The sequence below is a fragment of the Chiloscyllium punctatum genome, chromosome 29, assembly GCF_047496795.1.
Source record: "Chiloscyllium punctatum isolate Juve2018m chromosome 29, sChiPun1.3, whole genome shotgun sequence".
Taxonomy (NCBI): domain Eukaryota; kingdom Metazoa; phylum Chordata; class Chondrichthyes; order Orectolobiformes; family Hemiscylliidae; genus Chiloscyllium; species Chiloscyllium punctatum.
This window is the reverse complement of record NC_092767.1, coordinates 61,622,712-61,644,029: the sequence shown is the minus strand read 5'-3', so window position 1 is coordinate 61,644,029 and position 21,318 is coordinate 61,622,712. Positions and strand designations below refer to the sequence as shown.

The 21,318-nt window shown below is 40.8% G+C and overlaps 1 protein-coding gene across 3 annotated transcripts in view; it reads left to right on the top strand.

Annotated features, from left to right (window-relative positions):
• Positions 1-21,082, top strand: part of timm50 (translocase of inner mitochondrial membrane 50 homolog (S. cerevisiae)) — a 164,507-nt gene extending 143,425 nt beyond the window's left edge. For 2 of the 3 annotated variants that reach the window (XM_072549211.1, XM_072549213.1), the window contains 3 exons: positions 7,915-8,071; positions 16,152-16,258; positions 19,503-21,082. In XM_072549211.1, coding sequence (XP_072405312.1) covers positions 7,915-8,071; positions 16,152-16,258; positions 19,503-19,604 — 366 coding nt within the window. In that variant the 3' untranslated portion in view covers positions 19,605-21,082. The remainder of the gene's footprint in view (positions 1-7,914; positions 8,072-16,151; positions 16,259-19,502) is intronic. The other variant, XM_072549212.1, reaches the window with a different exon arrangement.
• Positions 21,083-21,318: the final 236 nt, after the last annotated feature.

Here is a 21,318-nt window from a genome sequence, read left to right as displayed (position 1 = left end):
CTCTCCTTCTCTCTCTCTCTCTCCTTCTCTCTCTCTCTCTCTCCTTCTCTCTCTCTCTCTCTCCTTCTCTCTCTCTCTCTCTCCTTCTCTCTCTCCTTCTCTCCTTCTCTCTCTCTCCTTCTCTCTCTCTCCTTCTCTCTCTCTCTCTCTCTCTCCTTCTCTCTCTCTCTCTCTCTCTCCTTCTCTCTCTCTCTCTCCTTCTCTCTCTCTCTCTCTCCTTCTCTCTCTCTCTCTCTCCCTTCTCTCTCTCTCTCTCTCCTTCTCTCTCTCTCTCTCTCCTTCTCTCTCTCTCTCTCTCCTTCTCTCTCTCTCTCTCTCCTTCTCTCTCTCTCTCTCCTTCTCTCTCTCTCTCCTTCTCTCTCTCTCTCTCCTTCTCTCTCTCTCTCTCCTTCTCTCTCTCTCTCTCCTTCTCTCTCTCTCTCTCTCCTTCTCTCTCTCTCTCTCCTTCTCTCTCTCTCTCTCTCCTTCTCTCTCTCTCTCTCCTTCTCTCTCTCTCTCTCCTTCTCTCTCTCTCTCTCCTTCTCTCTCTCTCTCTCTCTCTCTCTCTCTCTCTCTCTCTCTCTGTCTCTCTCTGTCTCTCTCTCTCTCTCTCTCTCTCTCTCTCCTTCTGTCTCTCTCTCTCTCTCTCTCTCTCTCTCTCTCTCTCTCTCTCTCTCTCTGTCTCTCTCTCTCTCTCTCTCTCTCTCTCTCTCTGTCTCTCTCTCTCTCTCTCTCTCTCTTCTCTCTCTCTGTCTCTCTCTCTCTCTCTCTCTCTCTCTCTGTCTCTCTCTCTGTCTCTCTCTGTCTCTCTCTGTCTCTCTCTGTCTCTCTCTGTCTCTCTCTGTCTCTCTCTGTCTCTCTCTGTCTCTCTCTGTCTCTCTCTGTCTCTCTCTGTCTCTCTCTGTCTCTCTCTGTCTGTCTCTGTCTGTCTCTGTCTGTCTCTCTGTCTGTCTCTGTCTGTCTCTGTCTGTCTCTGTCTGTCTCTGTCTCTCTCTGTCTGTCTCTGTCTGTCTCTGTCTGTCTCTGTCTGTCTCTGTCTGTCTCTGTCTGTCTCTGTCTGTCTCTCTCTCTGTCTCTGTGTGTGTCTCCTCTTTGTGTGTCTCACACGCTCAGCGACGCTCCCCATCCCCTCTCCTCCTCTCTTCCTACACACAAGGCACTCACTTGCTCACTCACTACAACAATAATGGTTTGGCGATGGAACGTCTGTAGATAGCCAGGTATGTGCCCTTCAGTTACCAGTTGGACTGGACCTCAAATGCTTTCCCCTTCATTCCTGCCCACTTGGCGCCTTGCCCTGACAGCAAGGACCTAACACAAACTTGCTACTTGTTGGGATTCAGTACTGTGATGCCTCTGCTCAACTAATCAGGTGCATCTGTTACATTGTGCTGTCTAACTTCAGTTTGTTTTCAAGTCAACTTAATTTGTTACCAAATTAATTTGTGATTTTTCTGTACAGTTGAAGGTTTCCTGTTTATGTAGGTTATAAACTATGGCTATAACTTTGCCTCAGTACAGTCTTGAAAATACTGTAGAATGGCACAAAGCCTTTTGCACTGAACTCCCTGGTTAAACTGTCTGCCAGCACCCAGTATTTAAGATCAGGGATGAAATGCTTGCTGGGATGAGCTATCTGATGGAATGCAGACAGCTATGAGGAGAAGATAGTAGAAGTATCCAGAAGTTGGTCAGTAGTAGGTTCAGTGAAGTTTCATTCTTTTAAGATCACAAACGGCTGACATCTAAGTTTTTGGCAGGTAATGGTGGCAGAAGGCAAATAGAATAATTAACCTTTATTCTAAAGTATAGTGAGGCCTTGGTAAAGTTATACAAGTTACTAGTCAGACCACACATGGAATACAGTGAACAGTTTTGAGCCCCTTCTCCAAGGAAAGACACACTGGTTTGGAGGCAGACCAGGGGAGGTTCATTAGGCTGATTCTGAGCATAAAAGGATTTCCGTAGGAGGAGAGGTTGGAATATGGTGAGCTTGTGCTCATTGGAGTTTAGAAGAATGAGAGGCTTGACAGTGTAGATGTAAGCAATTGTTTCCCCTTGTGAGAGTGTCAAGGACAGAGGGCACTATCTGAAAAAGGGTTGTCTGTTTAAGAGGGAAATGGAGGAGTTTCTTTTCTGAGGATACTGTATCTGTGAAAATCTTTACTGTGGAGGATGGGTTATTAAGTGTATTCAAGGCCGAGATAAACAGACTTTTTAATCAGTAGGGGAGTCGAAGGGTATAGCGATAAGTCAGGGAAGTGGAGTTGAGAATTACAGTATCAAATAACGAGAGGTTATGCTTTCAAGGTGAGGGGTGAAAAGTTTAAGGGGGATACACACGGCAAGTACTTCACACAGAGGGTAGTGGGTGTCTGGAACTTATTGTCAGCAGAGGTGGTAGAGGCAGGCACGGTAGATTCATTTAAGATGCGTCTGGACAGATGCATGAGTATGTGGGGAGCAGATGGATACGGATAGTTAGGAATTGGGAGACCGGTTTCGACAGCAGATTTGGATCGGCCAAAGGGCCTGTTCCTGGACTGTAAATTTTCTTTGTTCTTTGACTCTGGTCCTCCAATCACTGAGATCATATTTACAATGAGCCAAATAGCCTCCTTCTGTCCCTACAACTTGTGCTGTTATGGTCCCTGACATAGCCAGCATTATTTGTCCTTGAACTGAGTGGATTGCTGAGCCATGTTAAATGGCAGTTAAGAATCCACTGCAGTGCAGTGGTCTAGAGTCACATGCAGGCCAGATCAGGTCAGGGGAGCATATTTCCTTCCCTCATGCACATTAGTGAACCAGGTGGATTTTTATAACACTCATGATAGCTCTCATGGTAAATTATCACTGTGGTCTGATTATGACTTACAGTCCTGCCTATCCAAATACTTTTCACTATCTTTATATTTAAGAATTTATTTACCTGTACTCTAAAAATATTCAATGAATTTTTCTCTGCCACTTTCGGGGGAAGAAAGACTTCAAAAGACTCACGACTCTCAGAAAAGATTTCTCCTCTGTCTTAATTCAAATATAAATTTCTTTTATGTCTCCTAGTTCTAGTGTCTCCACAAGAAGAAAAATCCATGTAGCATCAACCCTGTGAAGCCCCCTCAGGGTTTTGTATGTTTCAATAAGATGATCTCTCAGACTCCCCCTGTTCAAACACTCCTCATATGATAAACCATTCTCTTCTCTCCTCCTTCATGCAACCCTGCCAAAATGCCAGGACGCAGTGTATCTGAAGGGGAGATTCTGGAAGTTACTGCTGTCACATTCATTAAGAACATTGAAGGATAAGAACTCCAGAAGACAATTGAAAATTGTTGTGGTCCACTTTATTTCTGTGCAGTGGTCTGCTTTCCCCTTCCCTTATCTTAAAACTTTGACTTTTTATTTGGGTACATGATTCAGTAGGTACTAGTTGTCTTCCAAATGGTCTTGTGCAAGCCTTTATAATAAGTCTTGGAAATTTTATTCAACTGTATTGATCCTACCAACTTAGCCAGTTGCATTTAGTCATGCAGTCCATGTTTAGCAGGGAGCTGGTCAAAAAGCATCAGAGGATAAAGAGAGTCGACGTTTCGGGTTCTGACCTAAAATGTCGACTCTCCTCCTCTGATGCTGCTTGACCTACTATGCTTTTTCCAGCTCCACTCTATCCACTCTGACTCTCCAGTATCTGCAGTCCTACTATCCCCATGTTTAGAAGGGGACAGTCAGTTATATTTAAGTGCATGCATGTTGGCTGATATTTCCAGGTATACAGATGTAAATTTTAATGCTTCCTTTGTTGTACTGAGAGATCAGCTATTTCGCGTTAACCAGGCATCAAATCCAGGAGCTTCCAAGCTTGTATTACTCGTAGTGTCTGAAAAGGTTGCTGAGCACTTGTCGGAAGCTTATGCAATTTAACTGAGGTGAAATTAATTGAAGATAATTTCTATGAAATTAGTTCTTTTAGAAGTCCACAAAGCAAATTTTACTATCCTGTTTTTAAAAAAAGCAGACTTATTTCTAACAAGAGCACAGTAGTCATACTCTTTGTTTAAGGTGGTTTTATGGAGCAATTTATAAGGAAGCCAGATAGCTTGCAATGTTGTGTACGACTCATTTTCTTTTATGTTCTCAATTCCAAATTCCATCCATGGAGGTGCCAACTTATGCTTGGGTGGTACTAAATTTTTCTTCTGGGCCTCATCTGGGTGGACATGCTTCATGTGTGAGATTAATCATTTGAGTGTTGTTACGACATGGGGCAAACTTCCCCTGCTAATTTAAACTAACAACACAGAAAAGATTCACCCCGTGCTGTAATCTGTTAAAATTCGAGATGTAAAGAACTATCCCCAAAGTCACTACTTAAAGTACAAAAGTTTAAGAACTTTATTCTTTAAGTCTAACAGAGAATAATTAACTAACAACTATTTACAACTCCTTTCTTTAACCTCCCTTTTACTTTCCCTTCTAAATACTGGTCCGATAAATCCCCAGATTAAGATTTACCAAAAATTCAAATTTCAAAACCAGCCAGCTGTCTAATCTTTTTGTATCTTTCTCTGTCTTCTTTTCTTAGGGTTTCTGTTTTACAGGGCATTGATAGACAAAGGTACCTTTTAAGAGAGCTATTCTTCAGGCAGTCTGCATATGTTGGTGGTTTGGCAGTTCTCTTCCGACTCTTCAATTTTTTTTTCGGTTTTATACCCCAAATGTTAATATTGTCAAAATATTAAATGCAAACTTGATTGGAATTTGGTATTTTGGGGCATAATTTAAACTGGCCGCATTTGAATTTGTTTTTGTCTCGTAGCAACCCAAGTACTGCTAGTTGCTGGACCAAATGTCACATTGTAAATTCTCCAGCACTCTGTGTGCTTGCTAAGTCCTTCACCCCTCTGTAAAGGTACAGTACCCCTTACATCTTAAGTGTCAACAGTCTAACCTGTCCTTAATCCATTTCTGTCCACATGCATGCACTTTTCCATGACCATCATGGGCCAGGAACCAGGCATCCTTCCATTCCATAGCCTAGGATGGTAGGATACATTTCCTGTTGTGTCCTGACTTATTTCAGCTCAGCTCAGCCAGCTCCTGAGATGGAGAAGGAAAACACTTCTAATCACTAATCCCTGCAGATACAATTGTGAGAATTACATTGAGCATCACTGATAAACCTGACAGCACCTCTTGAAGCTCATTGCTTTGGCTCAGTTGGAAGAACAGTCAGTTGGATGAGGTACCAAATGAACCATCCTACATCAAAAGCCATTACTTCTGGACACAATGGGGAGAAAATTAAACTAAATATATAGCATGGTACACTGCAGGAGCAGTATTGTAGTGTGACTCTGACCCGAGGTTATATAATAGAATGATGAAGCGTATTTGGCCTTTAATTACTGTGCCAACTATTTAATAGGGCTCCTTAAATTAGTGCCACATCTACTGGTTGCACAGTCTTGTAAAAGCTTTCTCCCTTCATGAGTTTATCTAATGTTTGAAAGTTGCAATTGAATCTATTTCCATCACTTTTTCAGGTACAGTAGTTCTCTTACCAATCATCTTAAATCTGAATCCTCTGATTATCAAACTCTTCTTTTCCTGAAACTGTTGATGATTTTGGCTTTACCTATCCAATCTTGAGTGTCTCTGCTCCAAGGAGTACAGCCCCAGCTTTTCAACAGAACTGAGGTTCTACATCCTTGTACCATTCCAGTAAATCTTACCTGTAACATCTGTTAAGGTCATGCCAATTGTTCTTGATCACTCAATGGCTTGTTGTGCGTGATCATGGCTGTGAATAGCCTGGTGATCCTTCTGGATGTTGTCAGTAATTGTGGGTGTAGGTCAAGTTGAGTTGCCATTATAAGTGAATGAATTTTCAATCCTCAACTTGCAACCAAGAAGAATGAACAAGCATGAGCTTTGTGGAAGTTACAGCATGCAGTAACCGCCCCCAACCAAACCCAGCAGCTCAAAGTCCCAAGACCATGTTTGGTACTCCTCAGACAATTTCTTCAAGACCTGTTAAGTGTAATGTGAAGAACCGTACGGTTCTTTACTTTGAGATTGAAAATCATCTTTTTAATGATGAGTTGATGTTCAGATCGATTGAGTGCAATTCAACACAAATCACAAAGGGTGTAGCAAGCAATTTGGAAAACCAATGGAATGTTGCTCTTTGTTACAGCAGGGTTGGAGTGCAGGAATAAACCAGTCTTCCTGCAGCTGACCACTTGTTTGGTTTTGACCTCTCCTCCTCTTTTAAGCTCCCCTTAGACAAGGTGCAATGCAAGTTCACTGGTTTGATTTTTGGGATGAGCGGATTGTCCTATGAAAAGAGATGGAGTAGAATGGGTCTAAACCTTCAAGCATGTAAGAGGAATGAGTGGCAATCTCATCTAAGATTGAGGTCTTGACAGGGTAGATGCTGAGAGTGTAAAATAGATGGTATGATCTCTTTAAGATTGAAATGAGAGATTTCTTGTGACTCTTTCAAGCTCTCCATTTTTAAGGCTCAGTCCAGTACATTTTGGACTTGAAAAATTGGGCTGGAAAGTGCTTTTCAGGTTAGCAAATAGCCACTAGTTTATTGAAGAGCAGAGCAACTAGACGAACCAAATGGTTTGCCTGTTTAGTGTTCATGATGGCTATAAAGAGGTTAATAATGAGGAAGACCTATTGTGCTATGGTTACAGTCAAGTGGAATTGGTTGGCTTGACCAAGGCAGGATCAGTGAATAGGAACTGGTTGCAGGGTTAAACAGAGTTGAACATGTCGATCGAATGCAGTGATACCCTTGTGCCTACAATCATGCTTGCTTAAATTAACTAACACCTACTCTGACCTGGCATTAAGCCTTTCGTTTCTGCAGTATGTTAAGATCAGATCTGCACGTTTCTCATATCCAGGGTCATATATCAATAGATAGCCTGGAGACCTTCACAAAATGACAGCAGCTGTAGAGACCTGTTTGTTTCTTATTATACAAATGAAATGTTACTGTAGAAATCTGATATTTTCACACACTTTGAAGTTTCATCCTCATTGAACTTGATCATGGTTTAATATCTGCCTGCAGAATGGAAATATGCTAACCTGCAAGACATAAAACTGCTCCTTTAATACACTGTTTATATGGACTGACTGTAGACTTAATTGCAATTAATTAGGAGGTTCCACTGTGAAATGCTGACATAAAAGCTTTATTAGTTTTTTTTTGGTTAAACAATGACTGATCCACTTTGTTTGAGAACAGATGGATTTTCAATAACTAGATTGAAGAATCTGAGAATTCTATATGTGCAGATGGTAGCAACAGTCTATTTAATATTAATGTATTTTTATTAATAATATTCACCCAACTTTTGTTTTAGATTTTCTTTTCAGTTCTTTCCAGTTTTCTCCTATTTCTCATTACTAATTTCTCTCTCATTCTGTCATCTCTTTCCCTGACTCTGTCAAGCATTAGATATCCTTTACCTCCCGTGTGAGCCGTGCCCCTACCCAAAGTGACTATTCTCCCTCCCTCTGTCTACCCCCCAACATCACCATCACTACCCCATACACCCCCCCCCCCCATCACACAAATTTCTGGGGTGGACGTTGCTGTCAAGTTAGCATCCCATTGCTAAGATCAGAATCAATCAAACATTGTCCCTGTTTCTATCGATGACTAGTTCAATGGTACTTTTTCACAGCTACCAATGGTAATTCTGATCCTCCTTCGCCCCAAATTAACATTATCCATCTGAGCATCTCAGCTCAGGCTGACATTGTCTTCACAGGCACATGCTAAGGTTGTCTGACCACTAAGATTGAGAATCTAATGTGAAACTTATTTGCTTGGTTTTACTACTGCCTTAGCTGAATTTTGACTCCGGATTGCGTTGAATTTTCATAATTTCCTCCTTGTTCTTTATGTAGGACGTGTCGTGTTTGAACAGGGATCCTTCCAAAGTTATTATTGTGGACTGTAAAAAAGAAGCTTTCAGCCTCCAGCCCTTCAATGGTATTGCACTAAAGAAATGGGATGGAAATTCTGATGACCGAACCCTGTATGAACTTGCAGCATTCCTGAAAAGTAAGCTCCCATCTGCCAGCTGGTTGGTAATGTGTTTTGTTCTGTGAATTTTTGAGAGTGAGCTTCCCTCGAAAGTGTTATGACACCAAGTCAAATTAGCTGATAGTTGCATAATTTTTTTAAAGACTGAACTTAAGCCCCCTCCCCATCCCTCTCCCACACTGCTCTTCTCTCCCTCCCCCTCTGCCCCCCTCAACCTTCTGTAGTTGAACAAACACAACCTCTGCAAGTTTGCATAACAAATGCTGCAACTGGTACCTTAACAGTGAATCATAGGAAAGCTGCAAGGAGGCATATGTGCCCAGGACCTTTGGGTCAATTATGACAATCTGGTTATTTGGCCTTTGTGTTTTATTAATGTATTTTTTTCCTCCTCTTTTCACTATTGATGTAGATTAACTCATTCACCACGCACTGCCATTGTGATGCCACTTGCAATAGATCACATTGCTGCAAGCAGCTGCAGTGATGCCATCTGGCATCTTTTTAGGACCAAGGTCCACGGTGGGAACAATGCCAAATGGCTTCTTTAGTTATGAACGAGTTAAATATTTGTTGTGCCTTTGAATGAACTCGAGTAAGAAGGTCATAAAGGCTAAAGGGAAGCTGTGACACTGAAGGTTTGAAGAGGATCCGGTGTGTTTAAAATTGCATTGTGTTGAGCTAGATTTTGTCCCATTCTCATTAGCATTAAATTTAACACCAAGGAACCTAAGCTAGAGACTTTTCTGCTGCTTTCTATCAGACTGTTTCTCCACTGGGATGAGCAACATCAGAAGAAACCCTGTAATGTCAATTACCCGGTGACCATTGTGTGTGAAAAGCCCAGTACACGTCGTCTTTCGTAAGATGCTTCTCACAGGATGTGTTCTAACTAAATAGGTACTGCTTCAGTATTTAACTACTGTCTAGAGGGTGCCTGTGAGCAGGCTGACCTCGTCAACTCAGAATATGAGCAGCAATGTGCTTTCTATTTCACTGACATGATTGGGTCTTTACTGACATCAGGCCCCAGGCTGATGGGTAAAGCCGCAATTCACAACTATTTTTTGAAGTTGTGTTTGCTGTATCTGTGCAAGCACCCTTCTGCTGCTTGTATCTATTTCATGATAGGCAGAGAGTGCAATTGCTGTAACATGGGGGGGAAAAAAATTATTCATTGAAAAAAAAGTCATTTAAGGTACAGGAGGGGTTCAAGTAATGCACTTGAGAAGTAGAGGGATGTGCTTTCACTTGCTTGAAAGTTCCATGCCTTTACTGGTATTGAGAAACTGAATAGAAACCAAACCTCATGAAGATTGGGAGGATTTGAGAATTTAAAGCCAAGTCACTTGCTGGAATATATAATATGTCGGCATTCTCCACAGTGAGTCACTGAAGCAAAAGAGGTCACCTGGCTAATGTTGCTTCCCTAACCTGGGAGCATTTCCCCCACCCCAGCCAAGTAAGAGTGGGAAAGAAAGGAGTTCATGATTGAGTGTCTCTGTTCAAATATATGACAGCAAAGATTGAAATAAATTACTTTTTTGTGGGAAGCTAGTATGAGCTGCTGCATACCTCTTGGTGATAAACTTAAAAGCGTAATGGGCTGAGCTCTGAGAAGAAGTGCATGAACCTCAAACCTCCCCACAATGTGGCTTACTGCATCAGGTGGAATGAATTCCCACTGAAACATTTTTCTAAAGTCGTCATTCTTGTAGAGTTGGAAATGTCACCGTAATTTTATTTAATTATTGGGAGAGTAATCTCAAGTTCCATACTCTGTCTCAGTGGCCTCATCGATGTGACTTGGGGAGTGTGCTTCAGACTGTTGAACATGCCTGACCTTGATGCAGCTCTCAGAAGCTAACTATGTTTCATGTTGTTTTAGAATTCAGAATTTGGAGCTATTAGTTTAGAAATTATATACTTTGGTGAAGGGTATTCAACTTAAAACCGTGCTAATAGCTTCCTTCAATAAAGGAAGAAGTGGGTGTGTGCAGCACCTTTCACGAACATGACTATTCAAAGTACTTTCCAGTCAATGAATAGCATTTGAGGTGCACATACTGTTATTATACAAGCTAGAAGTGCAGAGGAGGAAAAAGACTGGGAGAGTTTGAATGATGGAAGACTGTATTGTAAAGAGAACTGACCGGGTTCTGTGGCAGCAAATGAGACTCTTGAATGGAATTACTCTAGTGCCAGGGTCAGGGATGTCTCCAAATAGCTGCAGGGCATTCTGACGGGGGACAGCGGGCAGTCATGGTGCATGTCAATACCATTGACATAGGTTTAAAAAAAGTGGAGTCATGCAAGAGGAATTTTAGAGAGTTAGGTAGTAGATTAAAGAGGAAGGCTACTAATCTCTGGATTTCTTCCAGTGCCGCATGCTCCTGAGAATAGGAATAGTAAAATTGGATGCACATGTTTTTGAAGAGGTGGTGTAAGAGGGAGGGTTTTAGATTTTTTGAACCATTGAGACATCATTTGGGGTAGGTGGGATCTAAACGAGCTGGACAGGTTGCATCTGATATTCAATATCCTTGTTCGGAGGCTTGCTCGTGCCATTGGGGAGGTTTTAATCAAATTTGGCAAGGAATGGGGCACAGTAGATGTAAAGTCAGGAGCAAGGCCCAATCAGATATAGAAGGACTGTTAGCACAGTCCAATGTGCAGAGAAGACATGGGAGGTGCAGAAAGCTAAATTGTATCTATTTTAATGCAAGGAGCTTGACTGGTAAAGTGGATGAATTTACTCTGTTAATCAGCAAATGGGAATGTGATATTGTAACAAGCACCACATGATGGTTGAAGAAAGGACAGGACTGCCACCTCAACATTCCAGCATATAAAAGTTTTAGGTGCAATAGGAAGGGATTGAGGGAGGTGGGAGCATTCCATTATTGATAAAGGAAACCATGCTTTTGTGATTGGAAGTTTGTGACCAGCATTGTACCATAGAGATCAGTGCTTGGATCTTTGCAGTTTGAGTATATTAATGACTTGGATATGAATGTAGAAGCAATAATTAATAAGTTAGCAGATGACGTGAAAATTGGCCGTGTTGTTGATAGGAGGATGGTCTTGGGCTACAGTCTGATATTGATCAGCTGGTAAATTGGGCAGACCAATGGCAGATGGAATTTAATTCGGTGAGTGATGCATTTTGGGAGGCTAATAAGTGAAGGATATACACAATAAATGGTAGGCCCCTAGGGAGCTCTGAGAAACAAAGGGCTCTTGTTGTAAAAGTTCATAGATCCCAGAAGGTGTCAGCACAAGTAGACACTGGTGAAGAAGGTACATAGGATGCTTGTCTTCATTTGCCAAGGCATAGCATATAGAAGCAAGGAAGTCTTGTTACAACTTTATAAAACATTGGTTAGGCCAGAGATGAAATACCGAATTCAGTTCTGGTTGCCACACTACCAGAAGGACATAATTGCATTGGAATGGGTGCGGAGGAGATTCACCAGGATGTTGCCTGGGATGAAACGACTCCATTTTTGGGATAGGCTTGGGTTTGTTTTTCTTGAAGTGAGGACTGATATGATTGAGATATACAAAATTATCAGAGCGAGAGTGGATTGTGAGAATCTTGTCCTCATGGTAGCTGTATCTCAGACCAACGAGTTTAAAATTATATAGACGTACGGTACAGAAGGAGGCTACTTGACCCATCATGTCTGTACCAGCCCCTGAGAGAACTACCCAACTCATTCCACTCTCCAACCCTATCTTTGTCGCCCTCTAAATTCATCACTTTCAAATATATATCCAGCTCTCTTTTGAAACCTCCTACAGAATCAGTTTCCACCACTCTCCCAGGCATCGTATTCCAAATCCTCACATCTCTCTGAGTAAGGAAGTTTCTCCTCATTTCACTCCGAGCTCTCTCGTTGGCAGTCCTGAAGTTGTGGAACCCTAGTTACCAATGTAAGTTCAGTGCGAAAAGAGAAAGGATACTGGAGGCAGGTACTCGCACAACATTTAAGAAGCATTTCGATAAGTACTTAAAATGCCAGAGCATAGTAGGTAAATGGGATTAGTGTAATTTCTTAGTCACCATAGACATGGTAGACCGAAAGGCCTGTTCAATTCTGTATGCCTCTGGCATTTAATGTCTGGCATATGAATGCAGGATGATTATTTAACTGAAATACTTTACACATCAAGATGCTGTTTTAAAAGGATTTTCTTTTAAATCTTTAGTAGATTACAGTTTTGATTGGCATTGGACAAGTGATTCATTTCTTTAAAATTTCATGCAGGAAATGTACATTATTGTTGGGGGAATCACCTTTCAGTTAGATTAAATTGGTACCTGGTGTCCAGTTTTAAAAAGTGAATTAAAAACTTGTCCAAAATGATCTGTGGAACAGATTGCCACGATAGTAGACACAATAGTGATCCCAGTAACCTGCATGATAAAATATGCATATTTTGTGGTATTTTGAAATCATGGACAGCGGCAAATTATGATGAACAACACAGTCTTGCATGCACTGAGTCCTTTTGCAACTTAAAACACATGACACCTAGATGAGGGCAAGGCAGCAACAGGTGTTTTGATGAAAATAGTTTCTGTTGAATGAAGACCTCTTTACCCCAAATCTGTCTTAACAGAGAATTGCCTTATCTGTGAAATTAAATACTCATATGGCACTATGTCATTGCTGGTAAGAAGGAGCTGTACCGCAGGCCATGAGGGATGCCAAAATCATTGCCCTCTACAAGAACAAGGATGAGAGAAGTGACTACAGCAACTACAGAGGCATCTTCTCCTCAACACTGTCACCAAAGCCTTTGCTCAGGTCATCTTGACTTGCGTGTAGAAACTGGCAGCATGTGTATACCCAGAATCACAGTGCGGCTTCCGAGCGAAAAGATCAGCAGTAGATATGATCTTCTCTCTTCGCCAACTGCAGGATAAGTGACAACTGACAACCTCTCCTTGGACACAGAGATCCACAAGAGGATTGGGAAAGCAGCCTCAACTCTTGCCAGGATATGTCCAGGATACAATGGATATTCCTCAAGTGGAAGGTGTTCAGTCTTGTCTCCTGTCTGGCATATGTAGTCCACATTTCAGTGCTGTTCAACAGTGTGCTTATGAAACAGGCATTGTAACCTGACATTTTTGCCTTCACCATCAGTTTGGGATTTGTCCATATTAGAGTCTTGAGGTGTCCCCAGCTGCACTACAAGGGCGTCTGCATGAGGGACATGAAGGCACTTGATATCATTAGAGTCGTCCTGGGAAAGGCTTCCAGCTGACTGCACACGATGGAGAAACACCCTGAGCCAACACCTCAAAACAGAGGAAAAGAAGCTGATGAGTGCTGTAGCAGACAAGTGAGCACGAAGGAAGGAGTTCTAGCAGATCAATGACCACATACAGATGTGACTTCTGCGACCGGGACTGTCACTCCAGCATTAGTCTCTTCAGTCATAAGTGACTTTACCTCAGGGAAACAGAAAGCTCGAACAACAAGGATGCAACCCATGGCCAACCATGACCGAAAGGGGCCTCACTCATTCAGTTTCTGTTGAATGAAGATGTCTTTACCCAAAATTTTTTTGAACAGAGAAGTTGTCTTATCTGTGAGATTAAATACTCGTATGCCTCTATGTTCAGGATCAAGGGATTTCTCTCTGTCTGGACGCTAGGTAACAAACTCCTTTGACCTTGAAGTCTGTTCTGTTGTTTCTTTCAAAAGTCCATTGCTTCCTTGTGAACTGAGTTCACTAGCCTCTTGAGTAAAGTGGATGCAGGTAGCAAGAAAGGGCTGTCATTTCATGCCCAGTAGCATGCTAATTCATTCATTCCTGTCTTACCCGACCCTGCTGCAATCATCGTTCCCTCCAATATTAAATCCTCTCATTTTGAGGAGCTTTGTCTCTGGGGAAAGTCAGAGGAGATCTTGCCTCACACCTATTTTTCTGTTGCCTTAGAGTGGACAAGCCCATAAATCTGCCATCCTACAGCGTCACTGCTGAACCAAAATTTCTGCACTTTGATCCCAATACTCAAGTGATATGTATGTTTTGTCACCTAATTTGTCTGGATCCATTCCAAGACTTGCCAAAACAGAACTGAGAAACTTAGACCATTACTGAAAGTCCACTTTGCCCAAAGTGAAAGCACTTTGCAATGAAACATGAGTTCAGATTGCAAGGCTGTTATGTAAGATATATTCTGTTGCGAGTGCAACAGAGAGTCTAAGCATTCTTGCAAGGTATTTTAACTGGTTATAACCTTGGCACTTTATTCACGATTATTTGTTTGTTATTGCAGTGTTTACAATAATCATTTTGAAAATAGGGGCACCCAAATAAAAGAGAATCTCGTACTAGTACTGAAGGTGTCTGTAATAAAGAGATTTTGCTATATTTTGAAAAGAGAAACATTATCAAGTCATTGATCTCTTTTGCTGTTTGTTAGCTGCGTTGTTTGCCTACTCAACAACAGTGGCTACAGTTCAGAAGTAACTATTGATTGCAGCAGGATGTATTCAGAACAAAGACCCTTTGCACTTTACAGATGCAAGTTTTATTCTTTCATTTCTCTGCCCTGCTCCCTTGACAGCTGGACACGTTCCAGCTAGGTAATTCCACATTTTTACTTTGACAAATGCAGGTTTGAAAGTGGCTTGACTTTGCTGGTGTTCTGTGGAGAAGCTGCCCCAGTATCTATCTCTTGCAAGGGATCACTTTACTTCCTCCAAGTGTTTAATCAGCTAACTCCGCACCAGGTCAGAGAGCAAACCAAAAACCACTTTTACACTCGCCCCAGCCAACAATAATTCCTCTTCATAAGTTCATAAGACATAGGGGAAGAATTAGGTTATTTGGCTTATCGAAGGTAGAGAATGTGGTGCTGGCAAAGTGCAGCAGGTCAGGCAGCATCCGAGGAGCAGGATAATCGACGTTTCGGACATGAGCCCTTCATCAGGAATAACTTTCTCCTATTCGGCTCATCAAGTCTGCTCCCCCATTTGGTCATAGTTGATATGCTCCTGACCCCCATTTTCTTGTCTGTTCCCCATGATCCTTCAACCCATTACCAATTAAAAATCTGTCTAACTCCTCCTTAAAGCTGGGACAGTGAGTAAATTTAGGGTAGCAACTTCCACAGATTTACAGCCCTTTGGGAGAAGTAGTTTCTCATCAACTCTTTTAAATTTGCTACCCCCTTCTCCTAAGACTATGATTCCTAGTCCTAGAATGCCCCTCAAGAGGAAGCATCCATTTCGCGTTTATTTTATCTGCACTTTTATCATCTTGAATACCTCAATTTGATCTCCCCTCATTCTTCTAAATTCCAGAGAGTGTAAACCTAAACTGTTCAATCTCTCTCCATACGACAAGCCCCTCACCTTCTGAATACAATGAACTTGCTCAAATATGGTGCCATTGAGTCTTTCACACCTTGACCGTGTAGGCATTCTTCATGCATACACTCGGAACCATGCATGACCTTGGAGACCTCGGAGAATGAGCTTGGAGGCTGTTTTGCCTGGAGCATCGGAGGGTGAGGGGTGACCTTATAGAGACTTTTAAAATCATGAGGGGCATGAATCAGATAAATAGACAAAGTCTTTATGGGCCGGGTGCTAGCAAGTGGGACTGTATTAGGTTGGGATATCTGGTCGGCATGGACTATTTGGGCCAACGGGTCTGTTTCCATGCTGTATATCTCAATGACTGTATGACTATCACAGCCTAGTTTGATCTAACCTCATCTGAAGTTCATACAGGAAGGATCATTAGATTGGGAGCAATTGATTTTTTCCTCCTCAAACTGAGATCCATTGTACTTGACCTATTACCATCCCAGGTCAGACTCTGAACATAGATCTCAGTTTACCAAAGTCCCTCTTTGAACTAACATCCAAAACCCTGCATACTTACACACTGAACTATTCAGACAACCTCTTTGGACCTATATTTTTCTATCGGTGCTGCAGTGAAACATTCTAGCTCTGTGTTGGATTTCAACCTTTTATTCTCCGGTTACTGTGATCTTTTGTTTATTTGAGTGGTCGTATGAAGAATGCACTAGCCCTACTTCACTTTCTCTTGTATTGCATTGCAGCAATTGCAATGAATGGAGTTGAAGATATTAGAACTGTCCTGGAGAACTATGCTCTTGAAGATGATCCAATTGAAGCATTTAAGAAGAGACAAGAACTGTTAGCACAGGTGAGAGTTCATCTCTGTTGAGATGTAGATTTATCACAGTGCTATTTTGTCAGTGTTTTTCTATCTGGTGACTTGGTGCTTAGCCTGCCATGATTAGAAAGTTGTCTCTTTCCACTAAGAAAGCAGTCTTATGGGGCTATGGTAACATTACTTATATATCATTTGTATCCAAGTCACTTGTTTGGGAGTCCATTTCTGGTCTCTTTCCATTTTGGAGTTTAGAGAGCCATCACTGTTCACAGTAAGTCCGATGACAGAAACCGCTAATCGTTCAGTGAGAGTAGCAGCAAGTCACTAAGAGACACTCCTCTCACTGAGAGATTGCCCGGTCTATTTTTTCCGGTGCCTCTATTGTTACAATGCTCACTACCCTAGAATTCCACACTATGCCTGTTGATACCCAAATAGTCTTGATCCCATGCTGTGAAATGTTTTTGCAATCTGCTGATTTAAGAAAGCCTCAAGTTTTATTTAAGAACTGTAATGCATTAGTTTCACTCTGGCATCAGGTCTGTTAGAGTCAGGACCTGTGACATTGCATCACTTCTTGCAATGATGTATACTGTCTCATTAACACATCACACTTGACCCCTATACTGCAGCACCAATTTGGACAGACTTTCTTATTTCTGAGTAGATGCTAACAGAGACTGAACATTCTAGTCAAGATGATCATCATTCATGTTGAAGGTTGCATGTCTTATGTCAGCTGGTGGATCATGGAGATGTCTCAGTCAAGCATGATCCCCTTTATTCTTGCCTATGGCAAGCAGAGTTTGCTGGATAATGATCAGGAGCTGTAACCTAGCATCCCTTCCTGACCTCAGAACAGTGGAACTGGTTATTTCATCCCTACTGGCACTCATTTGAGATCTGCTATTTTAAATTAGATTCGGGATCGATCCTGGTACCTCCTTATCTATTTGTCTGGACTGTCACTGGAAAAGTCATGGAGTTATTTATTTTAATTGACTCTGAATCCATTGCCTGGTTCCTTCTGTTTGAGTGCTTGTCCTAAACCAACAGGCAAAGTTTAAACCAGACAGTAATTTTGAAAGGTTTGCCTTGTAATGCATATTTCAATAGACAGTAAAGTCTGTATCGAGTAGTTGAGCTTGTTTTTATGGCAGTAGGTGTTTATTGAAGAAATTTATTGTGTTTTTTGTGCCAAGTAAATGTAGACAGTTACATGTACAAACAGGAAACTGTTTCCAAAATACTACGAAATATCAAATTATTACTTAATCCTACATGAAGAGCCTACATGTAGAATTTTGTCTGAGATTTAACTTGTTAGTGATAATTAGCCAAGGTACTTAAATAACTTCACATGCATCATTTTATAGCCTCATTTCTGACACTACCTTTATTTGAAATAATATCCTAATGTAGTCGTTTTAAAATAGTTTGGAAATTGTTTGCTTATGTGTAATCTTTTAAATTTGCACGGTGCAAAAATAAATGAAATTTCTTACATTTAAAATGGTAGAAGTTAATTTATGATATTTATTACAAAAAATATGTTGCTTGTGTACCTTGTATGTATATGAACATATGAATTAGGAAGAGAAGCAAACTGTTCAGTTCCTAGGACATGCTCTGTCTTTCAATAAAATCATGACTGTTCTGGTTGTGACCTGAACTTCACTTTCCTGCCTCCTCCCAATATCTTTGGGCTTCCTTTGTTAGCAAAAAATTTATCCAACTCTGTCTTACAATTGTTAGGTGAGCACAGTCCAATAGACTCTCAACCCTCTGAGAAAAATAATTCTCTCATTGCCATCTTAAATAGGAAAACTCTTATTTTTAAACTGTCCTCCAGTTCTGTTGTCAAAAATCTATTAAATTTAATTACAAAATTTCCATGTGACCGTTCCAGTATTTGTTTTATTGGCAACTCTTTTTTTTCTTTTTAATATATAAATTCTCCCTTCATTTCAGTCATGATACAGTGCATAGAACTCTGAACCTTTGAGTTAGAAGGATGTGCCACTTCAATGCTGAGCACAAAATCCAGGCTGGTGTTCCAGTGTGCGAGTGCTTCAGTGTCAGAGCGTGCCATCTTTGGATGAGATGTTAATGTAATATATTGTCTACTGTTTCTGATGGATGTAAAAGAATGCTGTCTTAATATTGAAAGAAGAGTGAGTGACTTTGCCCTGTCTTGGGCAATACGGTATCTGTGAACCAACAGCACATTTTTTTAAAAAGAAATCTAGCAATTGTCTTTTTTGGAACCCTTAGGAAATGTAGCAGACATTTTTTGTTCCTTTTATGTCAGAATAAGGATTGAATTTCCCTGACTACTTCATGAAAGGTATAAGACCAGTGCAAGTTCTTTGGGGATTGTTTCAGAGTCATCCATAAACATTGTCCAAATCCTCACCCCATTTGCTGGAACATTTACCTATGGCTTTGTTCCCCCCAGACTTGATTATGGAAATGCTTATATGCTGCACTTTCATGTTCTACATAAACTCCTCACATGCACAACTCTGTATGTGGCCTCGCTTGAATCTGATCCCATTAACCCTTCCACATGGGCTCCAAGTCAAGCATGGCCTCTACTAAATAAATATTCTTGAACTTGCTTTTTGAATACCTCCATTGCTTGCCCCCTCCACATATCTGTAATCTCCTATCTCATGGTTCTTTTGTATATCCATGTCTCCAATTCTGGTCAATTTTAATTGTTCCATTGTTGGTGGCTGTGCCTTCAGCTGCCATATCCCTAATCTCTGGAATTCTTTCACTAAAGCTCTGTGTCTCTATCACTGTCTCTCTTTTTCCCTCCTCTAAAATAGTCAATAGACAAACATACCTTTCTAACCAAGATTTTGGTCAACTGTCCTGACATGTCCTTGCGTGCTCCTATGAAGTGCCTAGGGATAGTTTACACTTAATTCTTGTTTTCCACTAATTTGCTATCGGCATACTTATGATGTCTGTCCAGGCCTCCCGTTTTCTTTCCCCCCCCAATCTTAAACTTGCCCCGTGTGATCACAAGGTCCTTCGCTGTAGATAGGAGAGTTACATTGGAATGGCATCCACACTCTGCTGTCAGTGGGAAGTCCACGTCCCAACCCCTCGTGGATAATGACGTGTTCTGTGCAAATTGCACCTTGTAAATAAGAGTTGTTGGTATTTCTCCTAATAAGAATCTATCTGAAACACTGGATGGAATTAGTCAAGCCACAGACTGGTCTAACCTCTCCTTTTTTTTGTTTCTGTTCCACAATACCAGGAAGAACAGCAGAGAATAACTGATCGATCGCAGCAGAAATCTTCTGGCCTCTCCTTGGGATCTTTAACAAGCAAACTATGGCAACGGTCCAAACCACAGTAACACACACCCTACCTCCAGTCCTACCCTCCTACTGTATTACCTAGAAAAGTCAGACCTACTTATTGCTCCAAGCTGGAGTAGACATGGCTGTATTCACTATAAGGTTCTGCATATGGTGAAAGCTGTTACCAGAGATTCTGGTTAATTTTCATACTGTGCTAACCCTTTGGCTGATAGGGTTAGACATGTGTGACCACGCAGAGGTGGAATATTGATCATTATATCCCATCACAAGTCCTGATATTGGCAGCCATTTTAAATGTACTGGCTTGATTTGAATACTAAGGCAAAGTCATATTTGATCCACTGATATTAGTTTGTGTGTTAGTTAATTGGAAGAATAGATTATTTTTTAAACTGCAGTCTTTACAAGCCTGCAATTAAACTGTGATTACACTTGGGGTGGGGAGAGTCCAATTGTCTTATCATTGTGAATAGTGCTATTAAATGTACCAACTATTAAAACTGCACACAGATTTTTAGACAGTGCCTGTAAAATGGTGTCTACCAGAATATAGTGTATCTTTCCTTGTACAATCAGTACAATTTCATGCCTTTAACATTCTGTAAATGATGTGCATAAGAAACGATGTAGGTCAGCGAGGAGTTTAATAAAATTATGAAGACAAACAGCAAGCTATATAAAATTCTACACAAATGTCATAACAGTTAAAACCAGCAATGACTTATCTTTGGAATCTGTTCGCTGTTCTTAATTATAGTTTATTTTGGACAGTCCCAAGTTTGCTGTGTTAAGATTGTTAGAGCATGAGTGGGCTATGCTTTTATTTTACTTAACAATGGGCCCATATGTGTTGCATGAGCAATTTGAAAGTTAGCAATTAATTTTCAAAGGTATAAATTTAAGTTGTTTTTTTTAAATTTCTTGGATTTCTCGCAAATCATGCAACCCTACTTAACATTTAATTCCTTTCTTACTCCCTTTTCAGAATTGCGAATATTGTATACCCCTAATCCCCAATGAAGAGATCAGACAGGTGGCCTCTTTAAGATTCTGAAAGCACAATCCATATGTACACTGGTCAAAGAGGCTTGGTGGAAGATTTAAGTGTTTGGGAGTGGTCAGGAGGAAAGGGTGAGCTTAATTGAAGAATTTCTTGTGTTTCTTTAAAAATATTTTAAAGATTACATGCAGGGAAGCTATTTCCTCTGGTGGATATATTCAGAAGAGAGGGGGCATAATTTTAAAATTGCAGCCACATCATTCATAAGTGGAAATATTGTTTATACATACCCACAAACACATGTTAACAGAACCCAGTTCTGGAACCCAGTTTTCACGCAAGGCTGTGGGTTCTTAGAGTCAGAAAGGAGTTGGGTTTTGTTGAGCCCTGAGGATATGGATTCACAGGTAAATACAGATCAGCGGTCTAATTAAATGGTGGAGCTAGCCCAAAAGCCTGAACTCCTGATCTTTATAATGTGTGATGTTGTATTAAATCTCTGCTTGAACCTAACTGAAGTTGTAACCAAGGTTGAATTATTTTTGTTTTGAAGGGAAAGTAAAATTCATATTACTTCAGAGGGAAAGAAAAGCTTCTAATTGGTAAGAGAGGAGAGAAATAAAATCCATTACAATTGAAATTCCATTGCACAATTAGAGATTGTACGTGGTTCCTAAAGCTTTTGAACTGGTCTGTAAATGTCATTGTAACCAGTGGGTCTTTTAAACTAGCTATTAATTACCAGGGTG